Genomic DNA, 22,496 nt, shown 5'->3' on the forward strand with positions numbered 1-22,496 from the left:
AATATGTACTCCTCGGGTTGCCATATTTCAAAAAACCACCAAAACCCCCACAATTTTCTGATTGATTTGCCTAAGATCCAGGACAAAAAAGCACCACCTTTTGGAGATTCCCCGCGGATGTCAATTCCGCCTTTGAAATCCCGGAAAATGGATGCCGAATAATTTTTATTCGTTTCCCAAGTTTTTAACCAACTAATAGCTTCAAGGCAAAAGTGAACATGTCATTTGCCAGCCTCCTAACTCGCCAAAACTTGGATCTCCAAGTAAAACAGATGCACGCTCTCACCCAAGTGCCTGCCAACACAACCTGTTTTTTCCCCAGGAGAAAAGAAGGCAAGTATATTTAGCAAACAATCCACAGTCTGCAATGTACATGTGTGGTGGACCATGTTCTCCTTGCGCAGCTTGTGTGTTCTAAATGGAGGGAGACGATTGTTCCTTTCCGTCGCAGCGTAGTTCTTACAAATCTCTTTTAAATCAGAACATAAGGCAGTTATAAAGGTGCTTTCTCAAAGCACCTCATCGCTCCGCCAATCGATAACCTGTGTAAAGCACCCCACCTGCTGAACCGATAAAGAATTGCAATTCCATCATTCTGAAACTATAATGCTCAAGGACCATCACTGTTATTTTCCACTCCTGTTTCCAACTAAGCAGGGAGACGGGAGTAGCCTCAGCGCTGTAGGTGAATAATACTTGCGCCTGATTTTCTTTTCTTTTTAATATAGTTGGAGGGGAAAAGTGACCTCAAGACAGACTGATCTCCTGAAACAGGTATTGCTGCAACTAGTATTTTGTGGGCAAGTCCCTGATGTCTGCCTCCAGACTTGCATGCAAAGGAAGGGTTCAGAGGTACAGTATGTGATTTCCACAAGAAATCCCCAAATTCAGCCTCCAGCCAAGGCTGGGAAAGATTCCCATTTGAAACCACGGAGAGCCAGAGCCAATCTGGCTTAGGACCACAAAACCTCAAGGATCACCTCTCCCCTTATGAACCCAAACACTGCAACCATCATTGGAGGTCCTTGTTTATGAGAAGACTATGAATCCATAACCACACCTTCATTACAGAGATGACAAAGTGCTTTTGAGTTCTTCCAAGCTGAACATCCATCTTAATGCGCCAGCTCTGTCTCTGACAATTGGAGAATCTCTGGACCCAAAGTTCCTAGAAGACGATGGATAATGTATTTTTCATGTATTTTTCAATTTTTGATTTATTTTTAATCTTTTGCTGGAAGCCACCCAGAGTGGCTGGGGAAACCCAGCCAGATGGGCGGGGTATAAATAATAAATTATTATTATTATTGAATGCTTGGGAGAGAATCACTGTCTCCAAGAAATATAATCTAGCAGTTGCAGAAGCGGGGGAAAAGCAGCAGCAGCAACTTCGCCTGGCACTTAAAGCTGGAGTCGTTTTGACGTCAAGGAAAGATGCCAACGAGCCTTATCTGCCTGTCAGACTGAGAGAGCAGCAGCTTGGCTTTTTATTTACCCGTTAAAAATAAAATAAAAACTTCAGTGTTGTTATTGGGTTCTTTTTTGTAGTTGTAACTTTTTGTTGATACTGTAAGCCATCCAGAGAATATTACTGGGCAGCCTATAAAATGTGGTAAACAAATAAATTAATGACACAGAAGTAGCAACTTCTTTAAAAAAATATATTCTATAATGTAAGTAAGAGGCACTTACCCATTGGCATCTTTTACACTTCTAAAATAAAACCACACATTTTCGCCACAAATAATAGCAGTTTACTGCCACACTTTGCAACCTGCCCTCAAAATATTTAGGTACAAAGCCTTGCCTCCTAGCATGAATGTTTAGGGTTCCAGAAAATATAGATGCTAAAAAACCTGAATGTGTCAGTGTGGCAAAGAGGATGGGATGTTACACTTAAGACATTGGGTGACATTTGGATTTAAATCCTGTTCCACTGGGTGTCCTCTGACAATATATTATTTCAGCCAAACATTACACCACAGGGCTGTTGTTCGTAGAGTAAAACAGGACCTCCTCTTGAAGATTAGGTCAAGATCCTTTGAAAAAGCATGAGACAGAAATATGAAACTATGTTAAGTTATTCTAACAGGAACAGAGGCACACAGCCAGGATAGTCACCGCTTCCAAACAAACTGCAATTTATCTTGAAGCAGTATTTTCGGTTACAACTGACTGGGGAAATGAATTCAACTATGTTAAAGCAAAATCTCATCCTCAAATGCTAGGCTGGCTCAGTCCGGAGAGATTCCTACAGGAGTATAGGAAGAGCCATTTCCCAGTCATTTTTCTTCTAGGCAAACCCAAAAGGTGTCAACGCGAGAATCGATAGCAGCAGAAAATTGCGTTGAGGAAAAAACCCAAAATAAAACGATCTGCGTGGAGATTATCACAAGCGCAACCCAACCTCACAAGAAATCCTTTGTCTGCTTTCATGGCGCAGAGAGAGAGACTATTTCGGTTGTTTTTGCCTCAAACGATCATGCTGTTCCAGCGGGACTGGGATTTTCCAAGTACTCTAAATGAACTTCCAGGTTGCCGTACGCCAGGCGCAGAACATTCAATACCTTTTCTTGGATGAGCTGAACTTGTTCTGCGGGGCAGTAGTCATCCAAACTAGATCTGTAAAAAAAGAAGAAGGAGGGATTGCATGGAACAATGTTGTCGTTTAATCATCCCATTCTCATCGGTCTCTTTTCCAAGCCAGAATTTCAATGCCCGCACTAATGTACCTTGCTCCCCAAGGTGACTTGGACCATAACCCCAACACATGCTTTTCTGGGCGTGCACCCCAGTCAACTCTGTGGCCCATACTTCTGGGCGGACATGCAGTAAGATTGCACTTTTGGGAACCAACGACCATTGCAAGTGACTAGGGCCCTGCGGGACTTGACATCTTTCCACAGGGCCTGCAAGACAGAGCTGTTCCACCAGGCCTTTGGCCAAGGCACAGTCTGACCCTCTCTCCTTCTGTAATCCTCATAGAACTCTAGCCCAATGGTTGCCATTAATTTGATTCTGAATTGATTTTAGAATGAATTGATTTTAGAATGTATTTCAATTAACTGATTGAGATTTTATGTAAACTGTGTTATTTTTACTGTTGTTAGCTGCTCTGAGCCCAGCTTCGGATGGGGAGGGCAGGCTATAAATTTATTATTATTATTATTATTATTATTATTATTATTATTAATAATATTAATATTGGGGGCTGGGCTGAGGAGGAATGGTGGGGACTGCCCCCCCTTCTCCTGAACCCTCCTGATAACAGGAGGACAGTACAGTGGTACCTCGGGTTAAGTACTTAATTCATTCTGGTGGTCCGTTCTTAACCTGAAACTGTTCTTAACCTGAAGCACCACTTCCTCCTGCTGCTGCCACACCGCCGGAGCACGATTTCTGTTCTCATCCAGAAGCACAGTTCTTAACCCGAGATACTATTTCTGGGTTAGCGGAGTCTCTAACTTGAAGCGTATGTAACCTGAGGTACCACTGTATAGATTTAGAAGAGTGGTTTGCAGGAGATCAAGAAAGTGCCGGCCAGGGTGTGAATCATCCCTGAGAATTTTCTTCACTCTCCTGCGGCAACGTTCTTCTGCTATTTCATCCAGCGGGTTCACGGGGCAGCCCATAATATCTTGTGCTGTATTTACCACCCTCTGTAGGCATTTCCTATCAAATGATGTCAAACCAGCGTTCCACACCGTGATGCAGTATGAAAGGACTAATAGCAAACTAATATTCTAATAGCAAACTACTCCAGTGGGCCAAAACAGCACCCCCACCATATCTTACCGGGCTATCGTCACAAGCGTGGGCTTTGGCAAGTTCCTCAAGAGACGTTCAACGGCCTGCACCAGACTCTCAATTTCTTCCTCCGTGCTGATGTGGTGAGGAAGTTCGGAGTAATCGCACGTGAGCCCAGCCTGGTGGACCTGAAAAGTGGATTGCACAAAGTAGCTCAGCACAGTTTTCTGAGCTGGCCTGTGGCACTAGTTCCGATACCAATGCAAACAGAAGACTTGGTTTGCTAATTTGGGCAAAGGGGCCGCATGCCCAGCCAGTGTGGTACAGTGGTTAGGGTGTCGGACTAGGATCTGGGAGACTAGGGTTCAAATCCCCACTTGGCCACAAAGCTCACTGGGCCAGTCGCTGCCTCTTAGCTTAACCTACCTTGAAGGGTTGGTGTGTGGGGTTAAATGAGGAGGAGGAGAAGAACTGTATATGCCACCTTGAGCTCATTGCGGAGAAATGTGTGGGGTAAAAATGCAATTAATGAATGAATGAAACACAATTCAGTGTTGGTGCTGAACTTTAAAGCCCTAAACGGCCTCAGTCCAGTATATCTGAAGGAGCGTCTCCACACCCATCATTCTACCTGGACACTGAGGTCCAGCACCAAGGGCCTTCTGGTGGCTCCCTCACTACGAGAAGCCAAGTTACAGGGAACCAGGCAGAGGGCCTTCTCGGTAGTGGCACCCGCCCTGTGGAACGCCCTCCCACCAGATGTCAAAGAGAACAACTACTACCAGACTTTTAGAAGACATCTGAAGGCAGCCCTGTTTAGGGAAGCTTTTAATGTTTGATGCATTACTGTATTTTAATATTTTGTTGGAAGCTGCCTAGAGTGTCTGGGGAAGCCCAGCCAGATGGGAGGGATATTAACAACAACAACAACAACAATAATATAAACAAAAAAGCTGAGATAAGATTTTCAGGTTGTGGCCCCTATCTGGTTCCATGGGGCCAAAGTACAGCCCTGAAATTTGATAAAACAGACTTACCATTTCATAATCGGGTGTTTCCATTCGATTTTTCAAACTATGCACAAGCTGGACTAGAAGTTTCATCCTGTGATAACAAAACACACATGGATCATATTCTGCAAATGTTAGGAACGAGACTAAGAATGAGCCATTATGCAAATGAGGGTTGTTAGATTTCAGGGGTATTTCCACCCCCAGAATCTGGGATAACTATTGCTGAATTCACCCGTATATCTGTGTCAAGAACCAGGCAACAGCACACACAAAAAATCACTCAAGCACAATAATGTAAATTAAGTGCGGGAAAATTGTTTAGAATTGCACATATTGTATGCTGTGCCTGCTGACGTCTTGCAACTGAATATGTGAACTACTTCTACCGAAAAAGCATTGCATTCTCCAAGAATGTCAAGTCCAGGTTCAACCCCCTGCAATGCAGGAATCTTCTGCCCAATGTGGGGCTTGAACGCACAAACCCCAAGATTAAGAGTCTCCTGCTCTCCTGCCTTCTTTGTGTGCAATGAAGCTTCCTCTTCCTCTCTAGCCCAACCTCCCGAGGTGCACCTGAAAGATCAGCTCTGGAGGTTTGGGGCTCCCTCTGGAGCAGATTTTGTGGGGTGCGCCATGCTGAAGGCTTTATGATCTCCATATCATAAATCGCTTGGTCCAGCAACACGTTTGCTTGCGGTTGCTTTAAAACAGCCCAGAACCAGCAGAGTAACACAGCTCCCTTAGAGATTGGTGGCACACAAGAGGCAATAAGAACACTCCTGGAAGAGATAAATCTCAGCCAAGTACCGGTAGTTGTTGAAGCCAGTCAAAAAATGCATAAGTTACAATATATAACAGGGGTGTCCAGCTAACAAGAGACTGCAATCTACTCCCACTATAAAATGATCTACCCATTGGATTGACCAGAGTTGTTGAGGTTGTTGAAGTTTTTTTTTTTTAGGGGGAGAGAATAGAGTTGTTGAGCTTCCTCCCCCCCCTTTGGGGGTGGTCAATCTCTCAAGATCACCAGGACCGACCATAGACAGCCTGCGATCGACTGGTAGAACGAGATTGACCAGTTGGACAGGCCTGATATATAGTATTTATTTAAGGTAAAGGTAAAGGTACCCCTGCCCGTACAGGCCAGTCTTGACAGACTCTGGGGTTGTGCGCCCATCTCACTTAAGAGGCCAGGGGCCAGCGCTGTCCGGAGACACTTCCGGGTCACGTGGCCAGCGTGACATCGCTGCTCTGGCGAGCCAGAGCCGCACACGGAAATGCCGTTTACCTTCCCGCTGGTAAGCGGTCCCTATTTATCTACTTGCACCCGGAGGTGCTTTCGAACTGCTAGGTTGGCAGGCGCTGGGACCGAGCAGCGGGAGCACACCCCGCCGCAGGGATTCGAACCGCCGACCTTTTGATCGGCAAGTCCTAGGCGCTGAGGCTTTAACCCACAGCGCCACCTGCGTCCCTAGATAGTATTTATTTACTCCATTCCAAAAGAGTAAAAGGGAGCTTAAAGCCCATGTAAGAGTCTCTGTGCCCTACAAGTTGCCAGTAAGAGCAGAAAAGCAAAACTGGTTCAAACCACCTCTCTGTGTCTCTTGTAGGAACTCTGCATGTCCAAAGATAAGTTCCCCCAGCTAGTGCCCACTATAATAGACTCAACGGCCAGCCAAAACTCTTGACTTTTCTTTCCGTTTGTGTTGATTCTGGAAATGAATGCCTCTCAGTCATTCTCCCCCAACCTGCCAGCAGAACACCAACCCTGTGCCTACTCAGAAGTAAGCCCCTTGCATTCAATGGGGTTTACTCACTGTTAAGTGGCGTCGGGCCTTGCTCACTGTGTGAGCCGACTTGCGGAACTGGCTGAAAAGATGGGGTAGAAATGGCTAATAAGTTGTGTCCTAACATCTTATTCCGCTAGGCAGCTATCATGTTTTGTGGACAGACTGTCCTTTGAGCCTTTTTCAGGCTGGCAACCAATCTTTTAACTCTGATCTGTGACCGGGGGAGTCCTGGCAGCTTAAAAAAGTTCTTATTTAACCCTCTCCATTCATCTGCCAACCTGAAAGGAAGCAACTCTCTTAGCTGCCGCTCCAGATCCCTTACCCAGGACTCGAAGCCCATCTCTGCAGGTTCTCCTCCGTGTCATCGTCGCACAGGTCAGCAAAAGCTGCTTCAAGGTCTTCCAGCTGGTGGACGCGATTCTCAACACAGTCTAGCAAGTCCTCCTTTAAATATAAAAAACAGAACAACATTGGGCAACAGAGACTCTTCACTGGCGACTCAACTTCAGGGCCAGTTTGATGGTTCAGCGAAGTGTAATCTTGTTTGGATCTGGTGTAAATTTATGCTGGCTTGCATTCTGCCACCTTCTTATGGGTAGCATTACTCCCCTAGTTACCAACTACCTGCCAGGGGTGAGGTGATAACTGGCTTCCCTGGTGCAGAAATTGAAAATTATATCAGAAATTAAACTATCAAGGGGCGGGGCCATGAGTGGCCTATAAATGCTCCTGAAACGGGAATGCCCTCAAACAAACGACTACCCAATTGAACATATACCTTACACAAATAAATAAAAATGCCTCAAAATCCAAAGCAATTCGGGAGAGAAATTGCCTTGCGCGTGCGGGAATTAAAAAGGAGCCTCTTTATCTGTTTCCCCTTGGCAAACGGACTTTGGCAGATTAAATTCACAGCCGCGGCTAAACTGTGTGAAAACTGAATAAACATTTTGCGAGGAAAACGTTTCATAGGCCCCGCTTCACAGCCGTCAGCTTGGCATAATCGCAGTCTGAGTTTGCCAAGTATTTTCCCCTCCTGTCTTTCTCAAACACGCAGTTTATAATCTGAAGTAAAACGATACAAATTGCCTTTCACCCCTCCTCCTCCTTAAATGCATTGGATGGAACCATACATAGAATCACAGAATGATAGAACTGGAAGGGAACATGAGGTTCATGTAGTTCAGCAGTTCTCAACCTGTGGGTCCCCAGACATTGTTGGACTACAACTCCCATCATCCCTGAGTTCTGGCCTTTGATATGGGTGATGGGAGTTGTAGTTCAACCCACAAGTTGAGAAAGGCTGATTTAGTCCAACTGCCTGCAATGTAGGAATCTTGCTCAAACCCACAACCCTGGGATTCAAAGTCTGTACCCACTGAGCTATCGCTGGCCCATACCTCTGACAAGTTGCTGTTAGGCTTCTTAAAACTGTACAATTCTTGTAAGATCTTGTACTCCTCCTATTTAAAAAAGGAAAGGAGGGGGGGGGAACAAGAGCGAGGGGATTATTCATAGCACCATTCTGCTGTTATTGCTGTAATGTGAAGAGCGGTTTTGCCTTTAGCACCTTCCTTTCACACCTTAAACATTTCTACGTCCCGAAGAAAAAGCACAACAATCAAGCAAGTGAAATTCTTTTGGCTAACGTCTGCTTCCCAGATATCAAGTGAATATTAGGACAGCGTGTTACTAAGGATTTCTTTAAGCGACTAATGCTACAAATCTCTACATATGGTACAAACGAGATGAGATCTAGCCTTTCAAACAACATTATCTATTTTCTGCTTGTTTTTCTTCCTGGCTGTATTTCGCCTGCCAGTTCACCCATGCCTTTCCAGGAGCTGTGGTTTAAACCACCAAGCCTCTTGGGCTGGCCAATCAGAAGGTCGGCGGTTCGAATCCCCGTGACGGGGTGAGCTCCCATTGCTCACTCCCTGCTCCTGCCAACCTAGCAGTTCAAAAGCATGCTGGTGCAAGTAGATAAGTAGGTATTGCTGTGGTGGGAAGGTAAACGGCATTTCCGTGCGCTCTGGTTTCCGTCACGGTGTCCCAATGTACCAAAAGTGGTTTAGCTATGCTGGCCACATGACCTGGAAAGCTGTCCATGGACGAATGCTGGCTCACTCAGCCTGAAAAGTGCTGCACCCCAGTCAAATTTGACTGGACTTAACCGCCCAGGGGTCCTTTACCTTTTTCCAGGAGTCTTATCTGAGCATTCATTGAATCATGAGTTAGAAGCGACCCTGAGGAGGATCTCGTCCAACTCCCTGCAGTGCAGGAATTGTTACAATACTGTAAACTGTGAGGGAGGGAAGCATCTTTTGGTCTCATCCAGACCATCCCACTGTCCTTAGCTTTAACCCCACCCACTCTAGGTTCTAAATTACCGCATTTTTCACTCTATAAGATGCACCAGACCATAAGACGCACCTAGTTTTTGGAGGAGGAAAACAAGGGAAAAAATATTCTGAATCTCAGAAGCCAGAAGAGCAAGAGGGATCGCTGTGCAGTGAAAACAGCAATCCCTCTTGCTGTTCTGGCTTCTGGGATAGCTACGCAGCCTGCACTCGCTCCATAAGACGCACACACATTTCCCCTTACTTTTTAGGAGGGAAAAAGTGAGTCTTATAGAGCAAAAAATGCGGTATATATAGTCGTATTTTGATTCTCAAACGCCTTGCGACTCGAACATTTTGGCTCCCAAACGCCGCAAACCTGGAAGCAAGTGCTCTGGTTTGTGAACGTTTTTCGGAAGCCAAACTTCCGATGCAGCTTCCGCTTGAATGCAGGAAGCTCCTGCAGCCAATCGGAAGCTGCGCCTTGGTTTTTGAACAGTATCAGGAGTCAAAAGGACTCCCGGAAAGGATTAAGTTCGAGAACCAAGGTACCATGACGGCTGAGGAGAGGAGCCAATAAGCAAGAGACAAGGGTTGGTTGACGTTCGGCTTTTGAAGTCGCGATGCATCACCAGTTAAACCTCGCAATCCGGCGATACAGCACAATGTTGAAGCAAACTGCCTTGGCCCAACCCATGGGGCGTGGGGAGAAACTGCTGCAGCTCTCTCTCCCGACCCCATCAGAGCAAGCCCTATGTCTCTGTTGAGGGGCAGGCATCTGCGGACCCTGGAACAGATAAGTTTAAAGGAGCCCCCATCCTGCAAGCCAGAAGCGATTGGGGGGCTCCGTTTCACTAGAGGAAGCCCTGCGAATGAAACCTGTCAGGCTCCATCTGCAAGGACCGCTCCATCTTTTTTTTGGGGGGGGAGCAGGTGAGTGGGATGTCTCTTTCTCCTGGAAGAAAGAGGTAACTTGCCCGCCCCCTGTACTGGCGAAGGCGGAGGAAGACCTGCAGACAAAGCCCATCCAAAATACTCTACTGTTGCCCCCTCGGTGGTCAGGTCTGCCTTGACCCCCGAACACACTTCAGGAGGGTGTTTTGGGGGTTACCTTTCCCCCCTCCCCCTTCTGCTGATGTTCAGGACTTTCCCAGAGTTTGCCAACCTGCCCCTCTTGCATACTGCTTTGCCCCCACAATTAGTGGCACCTGAGCAGCAAAAATAAGGTAAAAGTAAAGTACCCCTGACCATTAGGTCCAGTCGTGGCCGACTCTGGGGCTGCGGCGCTCATCTCGCTTCATTGGCCGAGGGAGCCGGCGTACAGCTTCCGTGTCATGTGGCCAGCATGACTAAGCTGCTTCTGGTAAACCAGAGCAGCGCACGGAAATGCCTTTTATCTTCCCACCGGAGCGGTACCTATTTATCTACTTGCACTTTGACGTTCTTTTGAACTGCTAGGTTGGCAGGAGCAGGGACCGAGCGACGGGAGCTCACCCCGTCGCGGGGATTCGAACCGCCGACCTTCTGATCTGATCAGTGAGTCCTAGGCTCTGTGGTTTAACCCACAGCGCCACCTGCATCCCAGCAAAAATAAGAGGGAACCATAATTGAACACTGGGTGCTTTTAAAGGTATCTCCTCCATTGTTCTAACAAGGTTAATTGACCAAAGGCTGCAGCCTGGTAGTTTTACCTGCGTGTACATTTCTTTGAAAGGGTTCTTGACGGAAAAAAAATCCAAGTCAATATCGAGAACATAAGCAGAGCCCTTCTGTATCGCTTGGAGGATGTCTTCAAGGAGCTCTGGCACTGGGTGGCCATGCTTTAGACCCCGGAGGCTGTCTGTTGTCTCCCGCACAGGGGTTTTGTTTTCAAATCCCCCAGCCTCTTCGCCTGCGTAGCTGTGGGTGAGGGGAGGAACGTCCTTCGAGGAAGAGGCTGCTGAGGCTGCATCGCCCCCGCTCAACTTGAGCTTCTTAGCAGAAGGCACAGTTCGGCTTTCCTCCCGGGTGCCGGCGGTTTCCAAAGGATCCACGAGGCAGACACTGAGCTGCAAAGACTTCTCGCCTTCTAGCTGGCCGGCAGGGACGTACAGACCGTCGGAAAGGAAGTAATCGTCTGGGCAAGTAACCCTGGAATAGCGACGACAGTGATTCTTAGCAAGGATGAGGATGCAAGAATGCGAAAAATACTTTGCTGGAACAGACTGAGGGGGCCTCACGTATGCTAGCGTTCCCTCTCCCAAAGTAGCCAAAATACAGTGGTACCTCGGGTTAAGTACTTAATTCGTTCCGGAGGTCCGTACTTAACCTGAAACTGTTCTTAACCTGAAGCACCACTTTAGCTAATGGGGCCTCCTGCTGCCGCCACGCCGCCGGAGCACGATTTCTGTTCTCATCCTGAAGCAAAGTTCTTAACCTGAAGCACTATTTCTGGGTTAGCGGAGTCTGTAACCTGAAGCGTACGTAACCTGAGGTACCACTGTACTGTGAAATTGCTTCAAGATGTTTCATAGGAAGCAATTCATAAATGGAATTCAATAAACAAGTGAAACAATAATAATAAAAAGTAGCCAAACGGGTCTGGAATGTGCCCAAGAGAATGAAATTATTTCCATGCATAACCTTCCCAATGGCACAGCAATAAACTGCTGGCACATTTGCAAAGATAAGCAGGGTCCGGTATGCTTTCAAATTGGATGGGAGACCGTGTGCAGAGATTCCCACATCCCTGCCAATTCTATAATAATTCTATAATTCCATACCAGCAGTGGAGACTGATCTGGTGGGGCAAATGGGGCACTGCCCCATGAAGCTCAGTCGGCCCCCAGCCAGCTCCCAGCTCCCTGACTTCCAAACTTCTTGCAACCAAATCAGAGTGCGGATCTGCCTGTCACTGGCTCTAACGCGAGACCGTTAAGATGGAACCACATAACAACAGCCTCTGTATCTCACACAGCTTTAGAGAAGCGCCGGCAATAGTTACCTTATGGTTGTCGTGGAGGTGTCTTTACCTACTAAGAAACGATGGGTGCCTTCTTCAATTTGCTGAGCCCAAGGCGGGTGCAGCCACAGGACGTGCGAAAAGTGCCCAGCATAGACGGCAGGCATAATCCAGTTTTCAATGCTTAGCTCACTGCAAGAGGGGGAGAAAGATGGACTGAGAAAGCTGCTGCTCTTTGAAAAGGTCAAGTACAAATGCCATTGTAATAAAGGTGAGACACAGCCTGTGTTAAGAAGTGAACATTACTTAGAATGCTTTCTTTTTACATACTGTATTTTTCGCTCTATAAGACGCACCAGACCATAAGACACACCTAGTTTTTGGAGGAGAAAAACAAGAAAAAAAATATTCTGAATCTCAGAAGCCAGAACAGCAAGAGGGATCACTACGCAGTGAAAGCAGCAATCCCTCTTGCTGTTCTGGCTTCTGGAATAGCTGTGCAGCCTGCATTCGCTCCATAAGACGCACACACATTTCCCCTTACTTTTTAGGAGGGAAAAGGTGAGTCTTATAGAGCAAAAATTACGGTATATAATTTTTATTACGCTTTCAATTTTACATTTCGAAATAAACATTTTTCAAACTTTAAAATATCCAATGACTTCCCTTCTCCTCCTCTCTCAGCCGCCATGCTCACTGGGTGAGCTTGTTCTCATGCTGTATTTCCTGCCCAACCAAGAAGAAAGCACCCCAAAGTTCAGAAAGCAGCTCGACAACACTACAGCTCCCATGCAAAATGAAAACCGCACCTTCTCAAGGAGATGGATTGTGCGATCCTACCTGAACAGAGATTCTTTATCGAACACTGTATCTGCAGGCATGTTCACGGGTATAAGGAGGTCGGGATGAGAATCCAAATGGACAAAGCAGATGTCACTGGCAGGAAGATGCTTTGAACCGATGGCTCGGTAGATGAAAGGGAGAACCTAGAAAAACAGGAATAAAAGCATCTGCAGAGTTATTGCAAAACACCCAGACGCTGTAGTTCAGCAAGTGTGCAGAAAATTCTATTTGGCTTTCTTTTTTTAAAAAAAGGATAGCTGGAACTTGTGGCTATCTCATTTGCCTTTATGGCAACCACAGCATTACTCAAAAGGCATTTTCCACAAGTTTAACAGCTCTTATTGCTAGGTAAGGCTGGCATTGCACTGAGAACAGCCACAATAATTTTATTATTTACATGCCACCAATCTGACTGGGTTGCCCCAGCACCAGACCTGTTGACGAGAACCAATGGACCTAATGGTTAGGATTGCTGTAGGGGCAAAAAGGGCCCTATGGGGATAGTCTCTGCAATAGAACCGTTAACTCATTTACAAAGCTAAGCAGGGTCAGGTATGGTTTCACACTGGATGGGGTCCTGTGTGTTGAGATTTACTGCACTGTAGTGAGCTGGACTCCATGACCTCATGGTCCCTTCCAACTCTACCATCCTGTGATTCTATGGACTCCATAGCGAAGCATGTGTAGTGCATGCAGGATTGTTCAACCCCAGGCACGCAGGATTGTCTCCACGTAGAGCTTGGCTGTCAGTACAGGTAGCTAGATGGACCAAAAACTTACACGCGGGACAGCATTTGTTGTTGTTTAGTCGTGTCCGACTCTTCGTGACCCCATGGACCAGAGCTCGCCAGGCACTCCTGTCTTCCACTGCCTCCCGCAGCTTGGTCAAACCCATGCTGGTAGCTTCGAGAACACTGTCCAACCATCTCATCCTCTGTCGTCCCCTTCTCCTTGTGCCCTCCACCTTTCCCAACAGTCTTTTCCAGGGAGTCTTCTCTTCTCATGAGGTGGCCAAAGTATTGGAGTCTCAGCTTCACGATCTGTCCTTCCAGTGAGCACTCATGGCTGATTTCCTTCAGAATGGATAGGTTTGATCTTCTTGCAGTCCATGGGACTCTCAAGAGTCTCCTCCAGCACCATAATTCAAAAGCATCACTTCTTCGCCGATCAGCCTTCTTTATGGTCCAGCTCTCACTTCCATACATCACTACAGTACTGGGAAAACCATAGCTTTAACTATACGGACTTTACGGGACGGCATGGGTGTAGCCAATATTTTTGTTGGGGGGCAGGCCTGGGGGGGGGCAGAACCTGTTTGCTATGTATTTTGTTAGCTGATTTTTCGGACGGGGAAACGCCCTTGACTCTCCCCGATCAAGCGCGCCTCTTCAAATCGCACCACCAGCAGTGAAAGCTACGCATCGGATTTCCCCTTTCGCCCGCTGACCGCTTACCTCGTGGTGATCCTCCACCACCCAGACAGGCAGCGCCGCGTACGCCCGGAGGAGTCCGGCGGTCCCGCTGCTGCGCTCCGCAGCCCCGCTGTCGCTGCTCATTGCTTGAGCGGCACCGAACGTTCAGGCGCGCAGGATTCCGAAAGCGAACGCGGACACTTTCGCAACGTTCGGGCCTCCGAACTCCGGCAGGCGCGACGTTCCAAAGGCCGAACTCTGGCGACCGCGGCGTTCCAAAGCGAGAGGGAGAGCGCGCGCGCGGGGCGGGGGGGACACATCTCGACGTGACACGCGCGAGCATGGCGGGAAAGGGAGGAGGAGCAGAGTCCACCGGCGTCGCAAGCAACTCCGATAGCGAGAGCGTCGACCGGCCGGGAAAAATCTCCGGGATGCTCTCGCCAGTCCGTGCACGGGACCACCCACCGCGTCCCAAACCAGCCGTGTTTCCTCCCCTGGTCTCCTGCAGGCATCTCCGCGAAACAGCCTTTCCGGCTTCACTTTTGCTCCTCCTCTTAACTTTTCTCTTCCGGTGCGCGTGGTTTGCCACAATTTCCCCCCACCCGTCTAGATCTGGGCTGCTCAGCCGGTGCCTGAAGTCTTGGAGCGAGGAAGCGACTATTTCCAGGTAAGTCTCACGCTTTTGTTTGCAAAGAAGAGACATGCATATCAGGGGCGGAGTCAAACGGGGGGCGGCGGTAGAGCGAGGCAGCTCCCCTAAATCAATAAAAGTCATTAAAAATACATAGCTAACGGAGGTTCTACCCTCCCCGCGCAACAAAAGGCCAGCACCTTCCCCCCCCCAAAAAAACCTGGCTGCGCCCCTGATGGATATGCGGTGCTCTCGGATCTCGGCTGCGGTCTACCTGCTTTCTGCTTGGAAAGAGGCGACCCATGCATTTCATAGACTGATTTCTTTTCTTTCTCCCTGGAATGCTTTAGGGATAGAGCCGCTTGGCTCATAGTTAAGGATTTTGGTCCTGCTCATCCCCTCCCCTGCTGCGGCTTGAGGCCAGAAGCACATTCAGACGTGCATGGGGGTGACCCGTAAACTACAACTAATCCAGAATGTGGCAGCTAGACTGGTGACTGGGGGCGGCCTCCGAGACCACATAACACCTGTCTTGAAAGACCTACATTGGCTCCCAGGACGTTTCTGAGCACAATTCAAAGTGTTGGTGCTGACCTTTAAAGCCCTAAACGGCCTCGGCCCAGTATACCCGAAGGAGCGTCTCCACCCTCATTATTCTGCCCGGATGCTGAGGTCCAGCGGCGAGGGCCTTCTGGCGGTTCCCTCACTGCGAGAAGCAAAGCTACAGGGAACCAGGCAGAGGGCCTTCTCAGTAGTGGCGCCCGCCCTGTGGGCTAATAGCCGTATAAATAAATAAAGTAAAGTAAAAGCCCTCCCATCAGATGTCAAAGAGATAAACACCTACCAGACTTTTAGAAGACATCTGAAGGCAGCCCTGTTTAGGGAAGTTTTTAATATGTGACATTTTAATGCATTCTTAATCTTTGTTGGAAGCCTCTCAGAGTGGCTAGGGAAACCCAGCCAGATGGGTGGGGTACAAATAATAAATTATTATTATTATTATTATTATTTTAAATTTATCTGAAATAACTGGGAATGAAAAGCCCTTCCCTGGGAAGTTGACGCGCAATGATGGCACCATGGCGAGAATTCTTTGGCACATCAGTGGTGCACAGTCTTTTAATTTCCCTTTTTGGTTTCTTTTCAGAGATAGAAAATGTCTTTCCATTCCGGGCGAGGGGGCTGCCCCCGAACCCGAGGAGGAGCCGCCGCCGCGCGAACTTCGACTCCGACTTTCCGCCCCCAGAATTTGAGGCAGCTCCACCCTCAGCAGCAGCCTTCAGCTCAGTATCAGTACGACCAGCCGACGGTGACCACGGCGGCTTACGCAAGCCCTCCCACCACGAGCTACATGCCTTCCAGGCCCGATTTTGTCCCATACCCGCCGCCCATGCCCCCATCGCCGCAGAACACCATCTCCCAGTGTCCCCTGAGACCGCCTTTCGCAGGCCACCAGGTCAAGCAGACCTTCCCTCTCCCTCCTTGCTTTCCCCCGACTCCGCCCCCTGCCCCCAATCCTGGAAATCCTTCTGTTTCGACTGGCGTGGCGGGACAAAACACGTTTCCTTATATGATGCCTCCTCCATCGGTTCCACATCCTATGCCGCCTCCGATTATGCCTCAGCCGGTTAATTACCAGCCTATGTACTCCCCTTCCTACTCGCAGCAGTCGTTCCCCCCTCCGAATTTCAACAGCTACCCACACAATGCAAACTCTTACCAGGGCGGTGGCGGCAACAACGCTAACAGCAGCGGCAGCAACAACAACAACAGCGGCAGTTTCCGGAACCCTGGTCAGTATCCGATCGAGAAGTCCCAGCCTGAGCGCAGGTCTCCGGAGCGAAGTAAACACTATGAGGAGCATCGCCACCGGGACCACGGGCACGGGGAGAGGCACCGCTCCACCAATCACGGCGATCGGCGGGATCGAGGGAGGAGCCCCGATAGGCGGCGGCAAGAAAGCAGTCGGCACCGGTCGGATTACGTCAGGGGGCGGACGCCCCCCCGTCACAGAAGTTATGAATGGTACAGGTCAGCCAGTTGGACACTTGCCAGGAGGCCAGGTTTGGTAGGGTGTGTTCGGCCGTGGAGGCAATTATTTCGACGGGAAACAGTTGGCCTGCAGTTGCGCGCCGAGCTTTGTTGCTTAGCCGAAATTGCACCCAAGGCTTCCCCGTCAAAGTCCCAACATTCTTTTTTTTTAAATGATATTTATTGAAATTTCAAAAAAAGTTACAAAAGTAAGAAAAAGGTAGAAAAGAGAAGCAAACAAAAAAAAAACAAAATACAGAAAAAATAAAAACAATTAAAAAATAAATCCATCTTTCCATAATTTATCCTTCATTTACTTGTTTCCCTGACCTCCTCACACCTCCCTTTTTGTATTCCAGTTCAGTTGGTTAATTCAGCAAATCCTTTCCCTCTTTGTTTTTATCTTAATCCTTTATCTTAATATATTATAACTTTATTTTCTCGTCTGTTAACAATCCATTTTCACATGCTCCTTTATAGCATTACTGCTAAAAACCACTTAATTTCACAAAGTCCCAACATTCACTTCCGGCACACCCCTCTCATGTGCATATAGAGAAGGGCCCCAAAAATTATTCTCATGAGCAAGAAGAGTTGTCTCTCTATAGCAGGGGTGCCCAAACTTTTTTTCAAAGAGGGCCAGATTTAATGAAGTGAATGTGCGTGAGGGCCGACCAAAGTTGTTGTTGAGGTTTTTTCAGGATTGAACTTATTGAGCTTTTGTTAGGGTTAGGCGTTAGGCTGGGGGGGGGGCAAATTAGGCCCCCCAAAAGGATTTTGGACATGCCTGGTTTACTCATGGTTTGTATGTATTATGCAGTCCAACTGGTGTATTATTTGGTTGGAAATCGGAAGTCAAAAGGTTGCCTTCCCTTTAGAAAAAAATAATAATAGTCATGCTTCCGGCCACTGCTTTTTTCTACAAAAAGAGGTGCGGGAACTCCCCCTTTTTTTTTGACAGACAACCCTAAGTTGTTGACCTTTTTTATGGGGGAGCCAAAGTTGTTTTAGGGGGGAAACAACACTTTTTTGGGGGGGGGGCGGGGAGAATGCTTCTCCGCCTGAACGGCATGCAGTTGCTACACGGCGGCTGGTACGCTACAAAGAGGTCCCGGAACACACCAAAGAGTTAATGGAACTCAGTTTCGGTGAAAAAAGACCTGCTTCTAGCTACCATGATTTTGGCTGTTGAATATAAAATGCTTAGCCAGAATTTTGTGCCATATGTAGCATCACTTGACTAAAAGTGAGCTACAGCGTTCTTTTGGTCTTAATATTTTTATTGAAAAGGTTTCAATTATAAAGAAATGGCTTGAGAAATAATACCACTTTTCAGCTTGCTTCATTATAAACATCACTTGTCCAGGGCCAGCCCTACTATTAAACAGACTGAGGAGGCCTCCTCAACTTGCCCTTTGCCTCGGGCAGCAAAATGCCTTGAATTGGCCTGACCTTGTCTGAGTCAGAATGCGTTGATGGTTGCTTCTTGTAAAATTCTTTCATTGATATTTTTTTTAAAAAAATGATGAGTTGAGAGAAATAATTGAGAACATTGTTTTCTGGAGAAAATGTAGCAGGAGAGGAAGATTTGTTGCATAACATTTGCTGATGTACTTTCTATCTTGCCCCATTATTGTTGTTGTTGTTGTTATTGCTGTTGTTATAATATTTTATTTTCATGGAGAAAATAGCCAGAATAAAGAAAGAAGCCACTATTTGTTATTCAACTGATTCTTGGAGAACACCACTAACCAGATACGTCCCAGCGGGCAGTCTGGGGGGGAAATCTGAGCTCAGAGATGGGCAGAGTAGCTGAGCCTATACTTGAGTTACGAATGCTGAGACTGAAAACCTAAGCCAGAGTCAGGTTTATAAGAGCAGATGGAACCCTATTGGCTAGGCAGGTCACCTGGTTCCTCCTGGCCTGGCAGCGGCAATATTGTCCTCTGACCGCAACCACACGGTAGAGAATATGGCGGCACTTCCTTCCTCTTCCGTAATGACTCTCTGGGCTCTTGGCAGTTTATTCAGCTTTCTGGTTCTATTGTTTTGGAACTAGAATTTACTCTCGTTGAGGGCAGTGGCTCAAATCTTCTTTAATTCTTTAAAGGGAACGACAACGAGAAAGACACAGGCACCGCGACAGCCGGCGATCGCCATCCACCGAGAGATCTTACAGAAAGGATCACAAGAGGACAGGAAGGTAAGACTAGGGAGTAGATTATCGTTGGGTAGCTGCTGTTAGGCCGGCGTTTCTCAGACTCTGGTTCCCAGCTGCTGTTGAACTACAACTCCCATCATCCCTAGCTAGCAGGACCAGCGGTCAACGATGATGGGAGCTGTAGTTCAATGACAGCTGGAGACCCAAGTTTGAGAAACCCTGTGATGGACTGCGCCTTCCAACCTGGGGGATGGTATGAAGAGAAGGTAAGACAAAATTTGAGTGGATACGAAGCCAGTTTTCTTTTTTCTTTTTAAAATAATTTTTATTAGTTTTAACATATAAATTATAAAGCATACCACAAAACCTCACCACTTATACAATCTTTTTTTGGACTTCCATCAGCGCCTCTGATGATTCACTGTTTTAACCACTTTTTTATGCATTTCTTAGATTCATATTGCCTTTAATTATCTTAGCTAACCATCCTCCCCCTAATCCCTTTTTGCAATAGTTCCAATAATTCTCCTCACAAAACTTCTTTCAAGCCTACAAACGTAGTCTGATCATCACAAATACTTTTCATATAATCTGTAAATTTACTCCAGTCTTCTGTGAATTTCTGGTCCCGCTGATTACGAATCCTTCCTGTTAGTTTATCTAGTTCTGCGCAGTCCATTAATTTCATCCTCCATTCTTCTTTCGTTGGTAATTCTTCTTGCTTCCATTTTTGTGCCAATAATATTCTTGCTGCCGTTATTGCATATAAAAACAACTTACATTCCAGATACGAAGCCAGTTTTCAGCACGACCTCATGCATGAGCTGCAGCAACCTTTTGATGAGTATCTCTCCTTCTCATCCACATGTACCAATTGAGCCCAGCCTCGCTGGCCAAGATGAATTGTTTATTCCCTTGTCTTCTTGTGCAGTCAGTCTCCTGGTCAAGACCGGAAGAGAACTCGCTGGGAAGACGACCGGGATAGGTGGTCAGAAAACGCCAGCAGGGAGAAGAGCTATACTTCCATTAAAGACAAAGAGCCGGATGAAGCCGTCGTCGAAAAGAATGAGGAAGATGACGAGGACCTGCTGAAGCCTGTGTGGGTCCGCTGCACCCACTCGGAAAGCTACTACTCAAACGACCCCATGGATCAAGTGGTACGTTGAGGAACTGTTTAGAGTTGGAAGGGACCAGGTGGGGCTCAAGGTGGGGCTCAAACTCTTGAGATTAAAAGTCTCATGCTCTACCGACTGAGCTATCCCAAGATCACTTAATGAAGTTCTCCTCCTCCCTCCTTTCGCCTTGTAAGACCCTTCTAGGGGGAAGGAGTTGGTTTCCTGCATCATGTAGTGCCTGGGGGAAATTGCCCCAAATTGCGTAATAATAATAATAATATATTTTTTAAATTTATATCCCGCCCTCCCCAGCCAAAGCCAGGCTCAGGGCGGCTAACAACAGTAAAATCATACAACATTCTAAAATCATTTCATTATAAAATTAATTCAAATCAAATTGATGGCAACCATTGGGCTAGAGTTCTGTGAAGATTGCCAAAGGAGGGAGTCAGGCTGTGCCCTGGCCAAAGGCCTGGTGGAACAGCTCTGTCTTGCAGGCCCTTCAGAAAGATGTCAAGTCCCGCAGGGACCTAGTCTCTTCTGACACAGCGCTCCACCAGATCATAGCCACAGCCGAAAAAGCCCTGGCTCTGGTTGAGGCCAGCCTAACCTCTCTGTGGCCTGGGACCTCCAAGATGTTTTTGTTTGAAGACCGTAAGTTCCTCTGTAGGAAATATCAGGAGAGGTGGTCCCGTAGGTACCAGGGTCCTAGGCCGTATAGGGCTTTAAAGGTTAAAACCAGCACCTTAAACCTGATCCTGTACTCCACCAGGAGCCAGTGCAGCTGGTATAGCACCGGGTGAATGTGATTCCAAATCGTTTACCTCTTCCATTATGTCTGGAATTCAACCTTAAACTACAAGTGATATTCTAATCTGTCAGGGAACTGACATCGGAGCCAGAAGTGGAGGCAGGGCTCCCAAGCGATGCTGGAGAAGGGCCAAGCAGGGAGAGAGGGAACTCATCGGCTGGGGAAGGAAATCAGCGTAACACCAGGGATAAAGGGGGGGCAGATGGGGGAATCGGAGAGAGGGCTCCAGGACTCTTCGCCGGAGACCAGCGGGGAGAGCGCAGGTCCTCCGCTACCCACACCCACCGTGCGCAGAAGACTTCCGCGCAGGGAAAGTAGGCGTAGACTTGGTGTCAAAGAACTTCTTTGCTGGAAGAAGTTCAAGAAACGCCCACTGACGGATTCTGCTAGCGACTGAACAGCCACGAAGTGAAGGGCTGTCCAGCCAGGAAAGGTTTAACTAGGCTACCTAGCCAGGAGTGGCGGCAACTTACGCACGAGCAACCCCATATAACTATTACACAATCCTACTAACGATTTTAACTGTTTACAATGGTCTTTAAGCTAAGTTATAATTTCCCCCATTCCTTGTTAAAATGTTCATCTTTCTGATTTGGTATCTGAAGAAGTGTGCATGCACACGAACGCTCATACCAGTAACAAACTTAGTTGGTCTTTAAGGTGCTACTGGAAGGATTTTTTAAATTTTGTTTCGACTACGGCAGACCAACACCTACCTACCTACCTGTTCCTGATTTCTGAAATCTTTTTCATTTTTGTTTGGTTGCAATGGCAAGGGCGATTCCACTGTCGTCGGAACGAGCCGACTCCGAGATTTATATGAGAAGTTTGAGGAAGAGCTGGGCAAGCGGCAAGCCAAAGCCAAAGCTGCCAGGCCCCCCTGGGAGCCCCCCAAGACCAAACTGGATGAGGATGTCGGTAAGGACTGCTCTGACCCACGCGACACACCCCAGAAATAAATGCTTGCCACTTTCCAGGAGGGATCAGCTACTGGAGGCCCAATGGCCAAATCTGGCCCTCAAATATGCCCCGCAGAGGACCTTAAGGTCTATGAATAATCACAGTTTAGAGGTCCCGGGACCTAAGGAAGTCAGATTATTCTCCACCTGGGCCAGGGCCTTCTCAGTGTTGGCTCCGACCTGGTGGAAAGCTCTGTCCCATGAGACCAGGGCCCTGCAGGATTCAACTTTCTTCCGCAGGTCCTGTAAGACAGAGCTATTCTGCCATTCTTTCAATTTTAACTTAGCCTGATCTTTTATTTCCCTTCCTTCCCTCCCCCTCCCCTTTTTATGAATTTTACCCGCTCTGGGATCCCACAGCTAATTCTCCCCTGGTCTCCTCGCTGGCCCAAATACGTCCAATTTAGCCAGCTAGCCCTGGTGATCACCTAATGTTTATTGGATGGATTTCCCCCCTAAATTGATTTTTGAATTCTGAATTTATTGTTATTCACGTTTTATACTGTATTTTATGCTATTTTTGTTGTTGCATCAATTAATGGTTTTAAATTTGTTGTTAGCCACCCTGAGCCCAGTTTTCTGAACCAGGAAGGGCAGGGTATAAAAAAATTATTATTATATTTATTATAAATGCCATTTGTCCCTTGAAAGATTCCCTGCCACTATCCTGATCCTTTTCATGCACCACTGTCTTCTAAGATGAGGC

The 22,496-nt window shown here is 47.4% G+C and overlaps 2 protein-coding genes and 1 long non-coding RNA gene across 4 annotated transcripts in view; 2 read left to right on the forward strand and 1 right to left on the reverse strand.

Annotated features, from left to right (window-relative positions):
* Window positions 1–10,163, forward strand: part of LOC309373836 — a 265,180-nt gene extending 255,017 nt beyond the window's left edge. Inside the window, exons 2-3 of the long non-coding RNA XR_014170221.1 lie at window positions 775–1,828; window positions 10,113–10,163. This is a non-coding gene — a long non-coding RNA (uncharacterized lncRNA). The remainder of the gene's footprint in view (window positions 1–774; window positions 1,829–10,112) is intronic.
* Window positions 1,657–14,371, reverse strand: LOC309373760 (UPF0489 protein C5orf22 homolog). Its single transcript, XM_081918259.1, has 9 exons — window positions 14,125–14,371; window positions 12,668–12,813; window positions 11,870–12,019; window positions 10,578–11,016; window positions 7,948–8,010; window positions 6,870–6,991; window positions 4,785–4,851; window positions 3,796–3,935; window positions 1,657–2,622 (listed from the first exon to the last, which is right to left on the reverse strand). The coding sequence occupies exons 1-9, from the start codon at window positions 14,224–14,226 to the stop codon at window positions 2,481–2,483; spliced, it is 1,371 nt and encodes a 456-aa protein (XP_081774385.1). The 5' UTR covers window positions 14,227–14,371; the 3' UTR covers window positions 1,657–2,480.
* A 288-nt stretch (window positions 14,372–14,659) lies between these two features.
* DROSHA (drosha ribonuclease III) overlaps window positions 14,660–22,496 on the forward strand; it is an 81,413-nt gene continuing 73,576 nt past the window's right edge. The window contains exons 1-5 of one of the 2 annotated variants that reach the window (XM_081918154.1): window positions 14,660–14,749; window positions 15,861–16,744; window positions 18,855–18,947; window positions 19,837–20,062; window positions 21,608–21,749. In XM_081918154.1, the coding sequence (XP_081774280.1) occupies window positions 15,870–16,744; window positions 18,855–18,947; window positions 19,837–20,062; window positions 21,608–21,749 (1,336 nt within the window). In that variant the 5' untranslated portion in view covers window positions 14,660–14,749; window positions 15,861–15,869. The remainder of the gene's footprint in view (window positions 14,750–15,860; window positions 16,745–18,854; window positions 18,948–19,836; window positions 20,063–21,607; window positions 21,750–22,496) is intronic. The other variant, XM_081918155.1, reaches the window with a different exon arrangement.

Source organism: Podarcis melisellensis (genome assembly GCF_964234715.1).
Source record: "Podarcis melisellensis genome assembly, chromosome: 7".
Classification (NCBI taxonomy): Eukaryota; Metazoa; Chordata; class Lepidosauria; order Squamata; family Lacertidae; genus Podarcis; species Podarcis melisellensis.